This window comes from Tupaia chinensis, unplaced genomic scaffold, assembly GCF_000334495.1.
Source record: "Tupaia chinensis unplaced genomic scaffold, TupChi_1.0 Scaffold000147_1, whole genome shotgun sequence".
NCBI lineage: Eukaryota > Metazoa > Chordata > Mammalia > Scandentia > Tupaiidae > Tupaia > Tupaia belangeri.
The window spans coordinates 898,036-915,824 of record NW_006159617.1 but is presented as its reverse complement, the minus strand read 5'-3'; the positions used below and the strand labels follow the sequence as shown (position 1 = coordinate 915,824).

The window sequence follows — 17,789 nt, the reverse complement described above, 5'->3', positions numbered from 1 at the left end:
TACTTTCACAAAATAAACCATATACCTACTGCCACTTGCCTACCAGCCTCACCAGAAATCTTTTTTGTTACTTTCCATTTGTCCAATTACTTTCTGCTTCCATTCAGGTAAAGTTGAAATAGTATGCAATTAACTGGTATCTCTTTGAACATTTTTTCCTTTAAAGTTTCACTTTCTTTTAAATACGTCCTGCTTCCCCAGACAAATTATATGGACAGAAGGCAAATGAAAGTAACAAGTCATCTTGTTCAAATACTTTGGAAAATGGACCACCCTATGTCCACTTGATGCGCTCAGTTTCTACATCCTCTAGTCCCATCACCTCTGTTGGGAGCTTATTTACTACAGTGTCTTTCTACCCATTTTCTATCTTGTATGCAGGTAATAACAAATTATGGGATTGTTCAGCCAAAAATATTTTTAAAAACAAACCAGTGCCAAAACATTTTTAAAAATTTTCAATATATCCTTTGTGCATTAGTCTTACAATCTGTACACTTAAATAACTCCAAGAGGCTTCTTTTTTTCTTTTTTTGCTAAAAATTTACCAAAATAGTTTGAACACATAAAAATATCTTTAAAAAAACAAAACCAAAAACCCAGCATAAATTTAGTTGTATAGGCATTGGTTAGAGGACATTGTTTTTACTAAGGATTATATTCAAAAACTCTCTTGGGTTTTGACTAAAATTTTGATTCTGAATCTTATAGCCAGTAATGGTATCAACTACTAAAAACAGGAAAAATCTAATTCAATCCAATTATTATGTATTATGCTATAATAGATGAAGAGTTTACGTGTATGCTATAATAAAAATAAACATATTTTTGGTTATTTAAAGGCCATCTCCCTGACCTGTAACTAAAATAACAGTATTTCATTTAAACTTATTTAAGTGCAGTGAGTTATGGAAAGCTAATGAAAAGTTTAAATCATCAGTTATGAGTAAGGAACACCTGTTGATGGCCCCATGGCCATTCAGAATCAGGTATTTACCAGAAAAAAAAAAAAAGGTCACTAGTATTGAATATAGCCCTTAGTTACACCAGATGTTAACTTCATGAGCAACCCAGCATATAGAGGAAGAGGCTGACTTTCCCAGCCACCCACTCCTTGAGGGGACAGTAGTATTCATAGTGAAACTGCTCAAACTCGGGTGTCTGGCGGATTTCACATAAGAAGGAGAGATCAATACCTGACTCCAAAAGCAGGAGGAGCAGGGGAAATACAAAGAGCAGCAGTCCCAGGCCCACCACAAGGAGCCTGGAAAAACTCTTGACCAGTGGGTTCACCCGAATATGGCCGGTCAGAATGTCATAGCTCCACGATAAAGCTCTGCGAGCCTCCTTCAGCTCCTCTTCTTCAGCAATCAAAAAGGCATTTTCATCTGCTTCCAGTTCCTCAAATGAATCTGTGTCTTCTCGCTCCAACTCAAGCCTAGATGGACAATCAAAGAGCATGTCAATCTCATCATCATCAACGGGAGTGGGGAGCAGGCTGGCACTTGGGTTGTACGTGAGTTCAGAGATGGTTAAAGGTTCTTCTTTTAGTTTATCTTCCTCTTCACTTGGGGCATCTTCATACTCCTGGACTTCCTTCACTGGTGAGCTGGAGACCAAGGGGGCAGAAATGTCGTCCTCTTTAGGCAGTGGAATACCTAAAAAGAGATAATTATTTTCCTTAACTTTAAATTTCAGATTTTCTTTTTCTACAAAATTCTATAGGTAGAAAAAAAGTCAGTAAAATTTAAGGCATCCATGAAACTGTTTTGTGGAATCTGACTTGCAAAAAAGTCATGTTATGGAGCCAGGGAGTAGCACAGCAATAACACAAACACAGGAAAGGTCCTGGATTTCCATGCTTAGACCTTCCTGAGCACATAGGGTACATGCACACACACATACACCCATGGTCTAGGCTGGCTAAGACTGAGGGAGAATCACAGAATAAATATCTTGCTGGGTTGACCAGCAGATGCGGTGGTGGTTGAGGCACTGGACTCCCATGTGGCTGACTACAGTTCAAGACCTGAATACATTGGATTAAAACTGCACTGGGAGTGTGTGTGTGCATGCCCAAAATTCCATGCAGAGGACAGAGGAAAGGATCACAGCATAGCTATGCCCCACTAGGGAGTGATTTCTCAATTTCCCTCTCTTTGTCTTTCTGCCTCTCTCTGGCAAGTGCACACACCCTATTGCTATGACAAAACTTGAAGAAGAAGAAGAAGAAGAAGGAGAAGGAGAAGGAGAAGGAGAAGGAGAAGGAGAAGGAGAAGGAGAAGGAAGAAGAAGAAGAAGAAGAAGAAGAAGAAGAAGAAGAAGAAGAAGAAGAAGAAGAAGAAGGGACAAAGAAAAGAAAGAAAGAAACTCTCTCTTCCAATAAGTGAATAAACTTTTTTGAAAAGAGGCAAGGGGCAGGATTTCAGAAAAAGACTCCTCCATGGCTCCTGAGAACTAGTGATTTCAGTAAAAAAAGAGAAATGAAGATTTTCTACTGACAATTCAGCCTCCAGCCCACAAACTCGAGTGGTAGGGAGCTCCTCTAGACTTCTCTCTGTCTCTGTATCTGATTCTGTGTCTCTCTGCCTCTGTCTTCTCATTTTTTTTTTGTAATTTTTCCTTTTTAAAAATTTTTAAGGTAAAGTATTCTCTTTTTCCTTCTTTTTCCCTCAGTTTCTTTGGGAATTTTTTGTTTGTTTCTTTTCTCTCTCTCTCTCTCTCTCACTCCGCCCTCTCTCTTTCCTTTCCTTTTTCTTTTATCTCATCACTCTGCTCCTCACTCTCCATTCTCTGTGTTTCTAGATGGATCTAATGGAACCATAGCCGAACATCCAAACACGATTAGGGTTAACATATTCCTCAATATCCACTGAATCTGCTGCACGAAGGGATAAAAATGGAATGGCAAAGAGATTCCAGATCACCGCCTCCTGCAAACTCCTGAAACTCAGATCAAACTTCAAGAACTAAGAAGAAACACACCATCCAATAGATAACTAGAAATCACCACAGGGCCACAAAAAATATGTGAAAGTCAGAAAATACCTCTTCTCCAAGAGAAAAGAATAACACTTCTTCATCATCAGACAGTTCAATGGAAATGTCTAATAAAGATTTTAGAACATTCATAATGATGAAGCTAACAGAGATGGAAGAGAAGAGAGACAATGATCTGCAGAAGAGGCCAGAGAAAGGAACTGATGAGTTCCAAGAGGTGAGGAAATTCTTGCAAGATCTAAAAGAGGAATTACACATATTAAAAAAGAATCAAATGGACCTGTTAGAGATGAAGGCTATAATACAGGAAGTCAAAATCTCTCTTGCAAGTATTAAAAGCAGACTAAATCATACAGAAAGTAGAAACTCAGACATAGAAAAGAAAATTGCTGGCCTAGAAAAATCCACAACAAAGACTGAAAAAATTGCCCCCAAAATGAGAATAATATACAAGAAATACTAGATACCATCAAATGTCCAAATATCTGGATAATTGGTATCCCAGAAGGCAACAAGACTCATAAGGGCATTGATAATCTACTCCATGAAATCCTGCAAGAAAACTTTCCAAACCTAGAGAGGCACTCAAAGATGCAGACCAAGAAATACAAAGGACCCCAAACAGAATCAACCCAAGAAGATTTTCTCCAGGACATATCATAGCCCAGTTGACCAAAACCACAGACGAAGACAAGTTTCTGAGATTGGCAAGAGAAAAATGGCAAGTTACCTATAAAGGATATCCCATCAGACTAACAGCGGACCTCTCATTGGAAACAACGTTAGTGAAGAAAGGATGTGAAAATATATTCAAAGTGTTAAGGGAAAAGCAATTGCGATCAAGAATACTGTACCCAGCAAGATTATCCTTCATATGGGAAGAAAAGACAAGAACATTCTCAGATAAACAAAACCTGAAAGAATTTACCAACACCAGACCACATTTCCAAGAAGTTCTCAAGGGAGTGCTATACCAGGAAAATTAAATGCAGACACACAGAAATAAGAGTTAAATCTAAGAAAATGGACAAATTAATCATAGGGACAAGTCTGGAGTGAAATATTATAGCCCAGAATTTAATCGGGAAGATCAAACCACAACAGAAGTACATGAGACTGAACTGGTGAAATAGTGTTTTATGACTTTTGACTAAAACATTGCTGATTTTTTTTCTAGGTTTTGTTTTCCGATTTTAAGGATTTTTGTCCTGTCTTGAACTGTCAATAGGTTCACATACCTACTATATGAACAGAATCCTAACCTACTTTAAGTTTTAAGCAAAGTTCCTTAGTATCTCTTTGATTTATTAAAGTTAAAACTGCTTTTCTTAAAATGACAAGCTGAACTTGTTATTGAAATTAGTTGGATTATATAGGAAATTGTGTGATCAATAAAATGTGGGGGGAAAAGGAATGGCAAACAACTGTAGACACCATAGATAGTGCAGGAGGAGAGTGGGAAAGGGCAGAGAGTCAGAAATAGGGGCCATATAGATAGACAGATAGACAGATAACTAGAAATGGAAAATTATTGACGATAACATGCATAATTAAGCCACTATACAGTATATTCTGGATGGGAAACTACATTTTGCATGTTGTGACAATGCTTAGGGAATGAATGTAAATTAATTAATTTTAAAAATGTTTCAAAAAAAAGCTCATCGAAATATGTGTAATGGGAAAACTATGAATTTCAAAAAGTTTTTGTACCAAAATAAATTCATACTTTAACTGTAAAATAAATAAATAAATAATTAAAACCAATTTTTTTAAAAAAGAAAAAAGTCCTGTTGGTAACAGACCCTATATCATAGATCCTAAAGCTAACATGCCGAACCCAAAATAACCAACATTTTTCAAATGATTGGCAATATTTACAACATTTTGCAAATCTGTTGTGCAAACTTCTAACTTTGGTCATATTTGCAAGAATAAAATAACAACGAATCACTATTATGTCACAATTATGAGTGGTATCTTCTAGAAGTTAACACTGTCGCCTGATACAGTATTACAGTAGAATGACAGAATCTACCATCAATGACAATCACTGTATTACATTGATGATGTGAATCAATAAAATATGGGGAGGGGGGGAAACAACTGTAGACACCTAAGATAGTGTGGGAGGAGGGTGAGAAATGGCAAAGGGTGAGAAATTGGAGAAAAAAATATATATATATACCTGTATATATGAAAAACCAGAAATAGAAAATTAATGAAAATAACATGTATGATTAAGCCACTATGCAGCATATTTTAGATGAAAATCACATTTTATATGCTGTGACAACGCTCAGGGAATGATTGCAAATTAATTAATTAATTAAAAATGTTTCAGAAGAAAATTACAGTGCATTTATAACTAGATTCTAGCTTTGTCCATAGTTTTAGTTCAAGGTACTTTGTGAATCAATAAAATGTGGGGAAAAAATAAATAAATCATCTGCAGTTCTCATTTAACAAGACTAATCTCCTAAACAAAGACTTTGGAGTGTGAGTTCCTGGGGTTTAACTCCAAGCCCACTAGACAATGTCTTTCCAAGATCATGGTTGTACCACTAGGTCATGTTGTAGCTTCGTAGCATTTTGTGTGTGCTACGAAGGTAGCACAGGAACCTGCCACTGTTATTGCATTTGTGGCTGAAATAAAACAGGCTCACTTTGCAGGGGGTGCTACTTCAGCCTTCATGCTCCCTCCGCCATGATACCAGATGCTCACCCTGGAAGCATGATGCTCAGTGCTGGGATGCTTTGGCAAACAGCATCTGAAACCACCATTCTGGTTCCCTCTGAGGTACCCTGAGGCTCCCTGTCTGATTTCAGGTTATAGAATGCCCTTCAAAGTAGTGAGTGGTACAAAGAAAGCAATACCACCATTCGACTGGGAAAAGGGTTGTTTCAGGAAAACATATAGGCTTTTACAAGTCATCACAATGATTGGAGGAGCTAACGTCATTTCTTGGGTTGGGGTCAGGGATGCTAAGACATCCTGAAATGTGTAGGATGGTTCCAAGAAATGAAGAATGATCTGGCATTTTACACAATTTTCGAGTGTCAAATATCACATATTATTCAAGTTGACCAAAAAATATATTTATATTCATTTGCACCTAGAACACATCTGTTTTACATTTAAGCCTAAAGCTCTTGGGCTCTAATTTCAACATATTTTGAATTTTTCAGGAATGTGACTACTGGGTAAATTAAAGAACGATTTTTGCTGAGAGTAGTTTAGCAGTGCAGAATATCACATCATTACCACAAGGGATGCCTCTAATGTCCGAGTTGCTGTGTAGTCACACACATTATCACCCTGCTTCTGTTGGGTAACTCCCTCGATGCCTGTTTCCCTGCTACTCTAAGCATGTCACTCCTTCGTTCTGCCTCCTGGTGAATCATGCTTGAGAAAAACATTTGTATATTCTTATTATTTTATTATAAATTATTTCCTTTTAATTTTTCCTTATATTACAATGAAAGCATTATTTTGACCTCAAAATTATGTGCAGACTTGTGAGGTACATCTCAAGAAGGCAGAGAAAACAGTTTAAGATGACTATTATTAAAGGGACTGGTACAAAAAAAAAAAAAAAAAAACAAAAAAAAGCAGAGATACTGCCAGAGTGAGGCCCTGCTCTCATCCCACCATGCACACACAAAATGCTACGAAGCTACAACATGACCTGGTGGTACAACCGTGATCATGGAACCAGAGAAAACAGAGTAGCCTGCACCTCAGGTAACAGATGACAGCAGGAAGGCTGTCCCCAAAACCAGGCTTTATTTTTGTTTTGTTTTCCTGACTGGATTATTTCAGATTTTTTTTATTGATCTAGTCTGTTGTTGAAGCACTCAGCTGTATATTTCCATCCTATTCATGTAATCCTTCAGCCCCAAGGTTGCTATTTAGTTATTCTTCTTCTTTTTTTTTTTTTTTTTACTTTTAATGATATAAAGCTCTTTGTTATCAAGAATAACAATTCATATTCATGATATGAATGACATAAACTGACACACATGACCCCCAGGACCTGAGGAATGACTCTCTATACCCCCTTGACTAGCAGGACCATTACATGTCATACATGCTACCCAGAAACTGGGGAACAACCTCTCCAGTAGCATCACCCCCTGGACTGATGGAACCATTGCATGCCAAAAACATATCTTTAGTCTGAGAAGCAGCCTCACTCCTCCACAATGTCTGATGACCTCCCTCCAATGGAAGACCCACTACTGATATTACGTGTCCCCCCCACTCAGGGGCTGACCAGTGTCCCCATGCCTGCCACCTCCAGTGACCCCACCTCATGGCTCTCACCCACATACACACAGGTGCTCTTCCAGAACCTCATGTCCCCCACCAAAGTTTTACAACTGCCTCCACAAACACTCATGGTCAAGGTCACTGAAGTACTCACAGATACCTCACAGTGTCAATCGCTGACATAAATTATAGTCAGAGAAATCACACAGAGACTACTACCATGCCCACACAGAACTAAAACCAAAGTATCTACCCAAATGACATCATAGGCCACATTTTCAGGGAAAAAAATCTATCCTTACAAAGACTACTCTGAAAATCAAAGAGTAGGCAACTTTCCACCAAATGTGCAGATACCAACATAGTGACACGGAAACATAAAAAAGCAGTAATATAAGACTCCTCCAATGAACACAATAATTTATGAGTAACAGACTCCAAAGAAAAGGAAATCAATGAAATGCCTGGAAAGGAATTCAAAATAATAATATTAAGAAAACTCAATGAGATATGAGAATGTAGACAAATTCAACAAAAATCAGAATAACAATTCATGATGTGAATAAAAATTTAACAAAGAGCTATATCATTAAAAAAAACTATAGGGAATGAATGTAAATTAATTTTAAAAATGTTTCAGAAATAAATAAGTAAATACAATTAAAAAAATATTAAACAGCGGCCTGAGGGGCTGAAGGATTAAATGAATAGGATAAAAAAAATACAACTGAGTGGAGTGTTTCAACAACAGACTACAAGAAGAAAAAAGTTCTGAAATAATCCAGTCAGGAAAACAAAATAAAACAAAAGAATATAAAAGAACAACAATAAAAATAAAGCCTATACAACCAATGGTATACCAGTAAGTGAGCAAATAAATTCATTATGGGAGTTCCTGAGGAAGAAGAGATGAGAAAATACATAGGAAAACTATTTAATGAAATATTAGCTGAAAATGTCCCACAATGTGGAAGAGGCAAGGACATCAAGATTAAAAAAAACTCAAAGATTCCCAAATAGATTCAAATCAAAAAGATTTTCTAGAAGGCACATTATAGTTAAACTTCAAAAGTGAAAGATAAAGAGAATCCTAAAAACAGCAAGAAAAAAAGTGTTAAGTCACTTAAAATCTCCATTAGTCAAACAGCAAGTTTCCTAGAAGAGACCTCACAGTCCAGGAACCAGTGGGATGATACAGTGAAAAAGCTGAAGGAAAAGAATATGCCAGCCAAGAGTAAAAGGGGAGTATAAAAAGTCATAGGGAAAAATGCAGTTAATATACGTTTATTTTGCCACAATAAATTTGAAATCCCTGCAAAGATCTTTTTCAGAGTATATGTTTTTTCATGAGCTTTTTGAAAATTTATTGTACTATAGTCAGCAAAGTTATGCTTTGGAAATGAAGGAAAAATAAAGTCCTCACTAGACAAGAAAAAAATGAAGGGAATTTATCACCACTAACCAGGCTTCATAGAAAATACAGGAGTTCTAGCTCTGAAAGTGAAAGACAATAACTACCACAATGAAGACAGACAAAATTATAAAACTCTCTGGCAGGACAGATATACAGGTGAAAAAGGGAAATAAACCTTATTTCTACTGAAAACTATCAAACAGTAAAGACAGTAAAGATAAACGATAAGAAAGAAAGGCTTTTGACAGAAAGTGGAAGATTTACTGCTGAGTGAAGCAAGCCAGGCGATGAAGGAGAGACACTGTATGTCCCCACTTAATATATACCGAGTGTCCGCACTCTATAACTGAAACTGATTGACTAAAGGATATAGGAATACAGTAAATGGATGTAAATACTAGATATAGTGTGTGTGAAAGAGTAGAGTCTGAGGAAGGACATTTAGAAGAAAAATAGAGAGGCAAAGCATTAATGGGACAAAGAAATGTGGTATTATCTGTTGAAGATACTTTTATAGTTTTAGCAACTAGAATAGGGAGAAATGTTCACATGTTGAAATATTCAGTTTGTAAGCTAAATAATGTGATTGAATGTAAAAGAGAAAATGAAATTTTAAAATGTTAAAAAAAATTTAAAAAATAAACAAGGAAGATTAATGTATAATTAAAAAAAAACAGAAAACAAGTGACACAATGAAATGAGTAAATTCTCATTTATCAATAAAACCTTGTATGTAAATGTATTGAATTCCTAATTAGAAGATTTAGACTGTCTGGCGTCCACACAATGGTGTCAATCATCATGGGCTCTTTGAAGATCCTGCCTTGGATACTTGGATCTAGATTATCCATATCAACTTCTGGATTTGTGACTAAAACTCCTGCTTTACACCAAAATACTGAAAAGAAGGACACCTCTGTGAAAGAGACATAGTGATGAGCACAAACCTAGGATTTGGAGTGGAATAGATGCAAGTACCAGTCTCCACTCTGCTAATTTACTCTATCATGAAACTTTTGTGGTGCAACTAAGGTGTGGAGGACATGGAGTTCATGGAGTTGGATGATGGAAAAACATACAAATGGGATACTGCCCATGCCTTTAAGAAATTCAGAGTCTAGTAACTGTATTTCTTAATTTCTCTGAACCTCTACTTTTTTTTTATTTTGGAGAGGTTTTTGCTATAGGGCGCATGCGCTAGCCAGAAAGACAGAGAGAGACAGACAGACAGAAAGCGAGAAATCACCCCCCGGGGGGATGGCCATGCCGCAATCCCTTCTCCTCTATTCTCCTCTTGGGATCTTGCGCATGCATGCACACGTGCCCGGCGTGAGTTTAAGCCACCAGGTCTGGGACTTGAACTGTGGTCAACTACATGGGAGTTCAGCGACATAGCCATTATGCTAACTGCTGATCCCTGAACCACTGCTTTTAACTGAAAATTAGAAAAGCGATTAATTTTCTTTTGCTTTCCTTTGCTCTTCCTTACTTCTAAAGGGTCTTAGATTAAGAAATCAATTTCTTGGGACCAGCAGATGGCATAATGATTACATCGCTGGACTCCCATGTAGTCTACTGCAGTTTAAGTCTCAGATTCAGTGGTAAAAAATTCACGCCAGGCATGTGCGCTTTTAACTGAAAATTAGAAAAGCGATTAATTTTCTTTTGCTTTCCTTTGCTCTTCCTTACTTCTAAAGGGTCTTAGATTAAGAAATCAATTTCTTGGGACCAGCAGATGGCATAATGATTACATCGCTGGACTCCCATGTAGTCTACTGCAGTTTAAGTCTCAGATTCAGTGGTAAAAAATTCACGCCAGGCATGTGCGTATGCATGCCTCAAATCCCAAGAGGAGAATGGAGGAAGGGATTGCAGCATGGCCATCTCCCCTGGGGTGTGATTTCTTGCTTTCTGTCTCTCTGTTTCTCTGGTAAGCTCATGTGCCCTATAGCAAAAAATCTCTCTGTTTGGGAAAAAAAAAAAAAAAAAAAAAAAACAGAAAGAAAGAAAGATTAATCTCTAATGGCCTTATTTTTTTTTCCTTTAAATAACTACATAGTTTTAAAATAATCCAGGAAGTCAAATCCACTTGGAATTTTTTTTTTTATTTTAAATCACACACAGCCACATAAACAAAATGAGTCCAAGTACTTGTTCTAAAACTGATGTTAATACTCTCACTTATCAAAAGATTAGATTGTTTTTGTTCATTATCTTATATCTTTTCACATGACTCTTTTGGAGAATTAGTCTCAAGAAGATAACTTTAAAATTCAGAGAAATAAAAAGATTGCTTCAAATGTAAAAAAGAAAGAAGATATAGACTGTCTGAATGGATTTCAAAAAATGATTTGCTTCCTTCAAGTAACTTACATTACCTGTAAAGATACACACAATTTAAATGTGAATGACTAGAAAAAGATACTTCCCAAAGGAAACTAAAGTGAACAGGAGTAATTATACTTGTATCAGATAAAATAGATGTTAAGTCAAAAACAGTGAAAAAAGAAAAATATTATTTTATAATAATAAACTGAGCAATTTAGCAAGAGGATATAACAATTGTGCATTAAGTGTGTGTGTGTGTATATGTATATACGTGTATATACACATGTATATATGCATATGCACATATATACACAGTACACACACATATACACAATTATATAAATACATATGTGTGTATATATACATATATATTATATATATTTATATGTTTAAAACATGGATTTAAACTCCATAATAGGCCAAATGGACCTAACAGATATTTATAGACAAATTTCTTCCAACAACTATAAGATAAAAATTCTTCTCATCAGCACATGGAGCATTCTCCACAACAGACCATATGTTAGGCCACAAAATGTCCTAACAAATTTTTAAGAATTGAAATCTGTTCAAGTATCTTTTCTGCCTACAATAGACTAAAGCTAGAGATCAACAACAAGAGGAAATTTGGAAACAATACAAATGCATGGAAATCAACATGCTCCTAAACAACCAATAGGTCATTGAAAAAATTAAAAAAGAAATTAAAAATTTTCTTGAAACAAATTAAAAGGGAAATACAACATAACAAAGCCTATGGGATATAGTAAAAGCAGTACTAAGACAAAAGTTCATAGCAATAACAGCCTACATCAAAGAGTGGAAAGATTTCAAATAAACAGCTAGAGAACCAGCAGTTAGCGTAATGGCTATGTCGCTGGACTCCCATGTAGTCGACCATGGTTCGCATCCCGGACCCGGTGGCTTAAAACTCACGCCGGGCACGTACGTGTGCATGTGTGCCCAAGATCCCGAGAGGAGAATGGAGGAGAAGGGATTGCGGCATGACCATCCCCGCTGGGGGGTGATTTCTCGCTTTCTGTTTCTATGTCTCTCTCTGTCTGTCTTGCGAGTGCACGCGCCCTACAGCGAAAACCTCTCCAAAAAAAATAAATAAATAAACACCTTAACAATATATCTCAAAAAGTTAAAAAAGCAAGAACCAAACTCAAAATTAGTAGAAGGCAAGAAAAGCTGGTGACTGTGCCTCCACCTGCTGGCTGAATTCATCTAGGGGATGGGGGTGAGGGAATAGTAGCCTCTTTTCTTGTACAAAGGTCAAGTTTGGAAAAACAACAAATTTTAAGAACAGCACTAAAAATATTTTAGATGAAGATTACTACAGCTAATAATAACAATACATTGTTACTAATATACTAGAGGATTTGAAAAGTTTGTGAAAAAATGGAATTGACATATGAATTTATTTTGGTGCAAGAAATTTAGAAATTCACATTAGTTTTTTATATTACATGTGTTCTATGAACTTTCTGAAGACTCCTCATATGTGAGGTAATTAATTTACTTGTTCTCATGGTCCTCTAGCATAAGTATATCATCTCCATCTTATGTTCTTGGAAGAAATACATAAACTTATAAAAAAAGATCAGAATAGATATAAATGAAATTGAGACTAAAAAAAGTACAAAGAGAGAAGACCCAAGTAAGTAAAACCAAGACAAAATGGGATACGTTCAACTGATACTACAGAAATAAAAAAAGATCATTAGAGACTATTACAAACAGCTATATATAAACAAATTGAAAAACCTAGAAGAAATGGATAAATTACCAGATAAATACTAGTTACCAAAAGTAAATCAGAAAGAAACAGAAAATCTGAACAGACCAATAGCGAGTAATCGGTAATAAAAAGTCTCATCTCCCAACAAAGAAAAGTCCAGGGCCAGACTGCTTCACTGCTAAACTGTTTAAAACTTTTTAAAACAACAAATGCCAATTCTTCTCAAGTTATTTCCAAAGATTGAGGGAGAGGAATTCTTCCAAATTCATTCTATGAAGTAAATATTACCCTGATATCTAAACCAGACAAGGATAAAATAAAAAAAAAGAACACTACAGACCAATATCCCTGATGAATATAAATGTAAATATCCTCAACAAAACACTAACAAACCAAATTCAACAGTACATCAAAAAGATTATACACGTAATATAAAAAAACTCACTCAAGTGAGTTTTTTCCCAAGGTTATAAAACATATGCAAAGGATGTTAAACATATGTAAATCAACATACACATACGACACTTCACACCATCAAAATGAGAGACCAAAACCATATAATCATCACAATAAATGCAGAAAAGAACATTTGATAACATGCAATATTCATCTACGATAAAAACTAAGAACAAATTAGATATTCAAAGAACACAGCTCAACAGAAGAAAAACTGTATATAAAAATCTACAGCTAAAATAATATTTAATGGGGAAAAGTTGAAAGCTTTTTCCTCTAAGAACTGGAACAAGACAAGGATGTTCACTTTCACCAGTCTTGATAACCATAGTCCTGGCCAGAGTAATTGGTCAAGAGAAATAAATGAAGGACATCCAAATTGGAATGAAGGAAGTCAAGTCATTCCTGTTTGTACATGACATTAAAATATATATAGAGAGAAACAGACATAGATATATTTTTGCACAGAAAATATGTCATGACTTTTCTGATGACCCAGTAGATAGACTCCTCCATCCCAAAAATTCTGATAACTAGGCCCACAGATGGTATGGAAGTGGCTAGATCTCACATGGCCAACTGTGTGGTTCAAATCCCAGACCTGTCAGCTTGAAAATCATGCTGGGTGCATGTGCGTGCACACCCAAAATCCAGAGAAGAGGACAGAGGAGAAGGGATTGGGGGTGTGGCCATTCCCCCTTGGGGATGATTTCTCACTTTTCCTCCTCTCTCTCTTTCTCTCTGGAAAGCGAACATGCCCTATAGAAAAACCAAAAACAACTCTCTTAGAACTATATAATAAATGAATTCAATAAAGTTACAGTACGCAAAATCAACACACAAAAATAAGCAGCATATTTATACATGAGAAGCAACCTAGTGTAAAAAGAAATTAAGAAAACAATCCCATTTACAATATTTACATAAATAAAAAAATAAATAAAACACCTAGGAATAAATTTAGCCAAGATGAAAGATCTCTATAATGAATACTACCAAAAAAAAAATAAATAACTGATGAAAGAAATATAGAAATATAGAAACACACACACACACACACACACACACACACACAATGAAAAGCTATCCCATGGTCATCACAGAAAAATTAATATTACTGGGGCCAGCAGGTGGCGTGGTGGCTAAGGCACTGAACTTCCACATGGCCTACTGTTATCCGAGTCCCAGACCTGGTGGCTTGCTTTCTCTCTCTCTCTGGTGAGCACATGTGCCCTATAGCAAAATAAAATAATAATAATACATAAAATTAAATTTTTTTTTTTAAAATTATTATTAAAATGCTCATACCAAGTGATTTACAGGTTAAATTTAACTCCTATCAAAATACCGGTGGCATTCTTCACAGAAATGGGAAAAAAGCATAATAAAATTTGTACAGAACCACAAAATCAGTGGCCAACGTAATCCTGACCAAAGAGAACAAAGCTGAACACTGTATGTTTCAAAATACACTACAAAGCTATAGTAACCAGAACAGCATGGAATTGTTTATATTTGTATTATTAATACATATTACATATAAAAATAAACATATAGACCAATGAGACAAACTAGAGAACACAGAAAGAAATTCACATATATATAGCCAAATGACTTTGCAAAGGTTCCAAGAACATTCACTGATGAAGCAGAAGACTGAATCCAGACCCTTATTTTTCATCATATTCAAAAATCAACCAAAATTGATGGAAGACTTAAACATAAGAACCCAAACTATAAAAGCACTATAAGAAAACAGCGAAAATGACTCAGGATATTGATCTGGGAACTTTTTTTTTTTTTTTGATAAAACCTCAAACACTCGAACAGACAAATGAGATTATATAAAACTAAAAAGCCTCTGCACTACAAATAGAAGGTGACAATAGAGGAAACAAATAATCAGGAAATATTTACAAACTATTCATCTGACAGGGAATTTATATAAAAAATATACATGGAACTCAAATAACACAGCAGCCAGAACAAAACAAATGATTCTGTTAAGAAACTATCTGAATAGACTTTTTCAAAAAAAAGAGAAATAGCCAAAAAGTATATGAAAATATACTCAGTATCACAATCCATCAAGGAAATTTATACAAAAACCACAATAAAATATCATCTTTCCCCAGTTCTAATGGCTTTTAACAAAAAGACAAAGAATCACAAATGCTGGCAAGGATGAGAGAAAAGGAAACTCTTTAATACTGTTGGTGGGGATGTAAATTTGTACAGCTATTATGAAAAATAATATGAAGATTCCTCAAACAAATAAAAATAGAACTAACACATGATCCAGTAATCCCACTATTTGGTATATGTCCAAAGGAAAGGAAGTCACTTTGTCAGAGAGAGATGTTCATTGCAGCATTATTCACAATAGCTAAGTTAGGAAATCAACCTAAATGTCTACCAACAAATGAATGGACAATGAAAATGTGGATTATATAAACAATGGAATACTACTAAATTATTTAAAAGAACAAAATTCTGGGACCAGAAGATGGTGTAATAGTTACATCACTGAACTCCCATGTAGTTGACAGCGGTTCGAGTTCCGGACCCAGTGGCTTAAAATTCATGCCTAGTGCATGTGCATGCATGCCCCAAATCCCAAGAGAAAAATGGAGGAGAAGGGATTGTTGCAAGGCCCAAGGGCAAGGGGGAATTTCTCACTTTATGTCTTTCTGTCTCTCAGGCAAACACATGTACCCTATAGCAAAAATCTCTTTAAAAAAAAAAAAAAAAGAACAAAATTATGTCATTTAAGGCAAAATGGATGAAACTGGAGGCCATGATGTTAAGTGAAAGAAGTCAGACACAGAAAGGGAAATATTGTGTGTTCTCACTCATATACGGAGGCTGAAAAAGTCGAAGCAGAAAGTAGGACAATGGTTACTTAAGGCTGGGAAAGGTTGCAAGGAGGGGGAAATAGGGAAATATAGGTTGTGGATACAAAATTAAATCGGATAGGAGAAATGAATTCTAGTTTTCTACAGCAAGTAAAGTGCCTGTAGTTAACAAAATTGTCATACATTTCAAAGTTGCTAGGAAAGAGGATTTGAGTTTTGTTTTTCAGGGAGATTTTTGCTATAGGACATATACGCTTGCCAGAGAGACAGAAAGTAAAAAATCACCCTCCAAGGGGGATGGCCATGCCGCAATCCCTTCTCCTCCTTTCTCTCCTCGGGATTTTGGGCACACACACACATATGACTGATGTGAGTCTCAAGCCTCCAAGGTCTGGGACTTGAACCATGTTTAGCCACATGGGAATCCAGTGACGTAACCATTATGCCATCTGCTGGTCCTGATGATTTGATTTTTTGGATAGTTTGTTTTTTTTTTCCCACTATAGGGCGCATGCGCTCGCCAGCCAGACAGAGAGAGACATAGAGACAGAAAGTGAGAAATCACCTCCCAGAGGGGATGGTCATGCCGCAATCTGTTCTCCTCCATTCTCTTCTCGGGATCTTGGGCACGCACACACAAGCACCCGGCGTGAGTTTTAAACCATCGGGTCCGGGATGTGAACCACGGTTGACTACGTGGGAGTCCAGCGACATAGCCATTACACTAACTGCTGGTTCCCCTTATGATTTGATTTTTTAATATTCTCAACACAACATAATAGCCATTCTGGTGACCAATATGCTAATTATCCTGATTTGATCATTACACATGGCATTCATGAATTGAAAAATCATACTATATCTCATAAATATATACAACTATTATGTGCCAATTAAAAATAATAATTTGGACCAGCCCCATAGCACAGTGGCTAGGTTCTGTGCATTGGGAGCCAGATCCCATAGGGCTGACTGGGGTTCAAATCTTGGCCCCAGCAGATTGAAAAACATCCCGGGCACATGTGCGAACATGCCCCAAACTCTGGCAGGAAGGAGAAACAGAGGAAAAAGGATTGTGGCATAATCATGCCCCACTGGGGTGGTGGAGAGTGGGGTGCACTCTCTCTCCCAAGAGCATACATATCCTCCTGCAATTAAAAATGATAGTAATAATAATAATAAGTTTTGAAAGGTGGAAGGAACACTGAATCTGAAAGGGTTGACAACCACAGTTCAAGCATACATGAAATCTTCAGGTCTCTATGGAGGTCACATATTTGTAGCTTACTGACCAGAACCTTCCTCCTTAGGGTGGACTTAAGTCTGACTGGTCTATTTATGTGGACCAGCTTAGCAATATTGGCTCAGGAGGTTATATTCTTCAAGAGGGTAGGGAAAAGAAAGGTGAAGGATGAGTGACAGAGGAAAACAGAACAGGTCACCACTCCACTTGTGGTAAATATAAATACAATGGAGCAGAAACAGCGGTGGTCTAGAATTCAGGACACTGGATTCATTTCTTCAACAAGCCACAGCTCCCTGAGCAACATGAGCTAGAACTTCAGGTTCTAGTCTTAGACTTTTCACCTGCGAACTAGACCAGTTCCAGCATTCTGTGACTCCATCTCAGATTATGTCTGTCAATCAACTGTCCCACTTAAAGTTACAGTGGGGGGGAGGGGGGTAGACAAAGGGACCAATGTTTTCAATGAATTTCAA

At 36.4% G+C, this 17,789-nt stretch overlaps 1 protein-coding gene across 1 annotated transcript in view; it reads right to left on the bottom strand.

Annotated features, from left to right (window-relative positions):
• Positions 1-1,017: 1,017 nt before the first annotated feature.
• Positions 1,018-17,789, bottom strand: part of FRMD3 (FERM domain containing 3) — a 27,829-nt gene continuing 11,057 nt past the window's right edge. The window contains 2 exon segments of the mRNA XM_027770677.1: positions 1,018-1,175; positions 1,177-1,658. Of these exon segments, the coding sequence (XP_027626478.1) occupies positions 1,038-1,175; positions 1,177-1,658 (620 nt within the window). The 3' untranslated portion in view covers positions 1,018-1,037.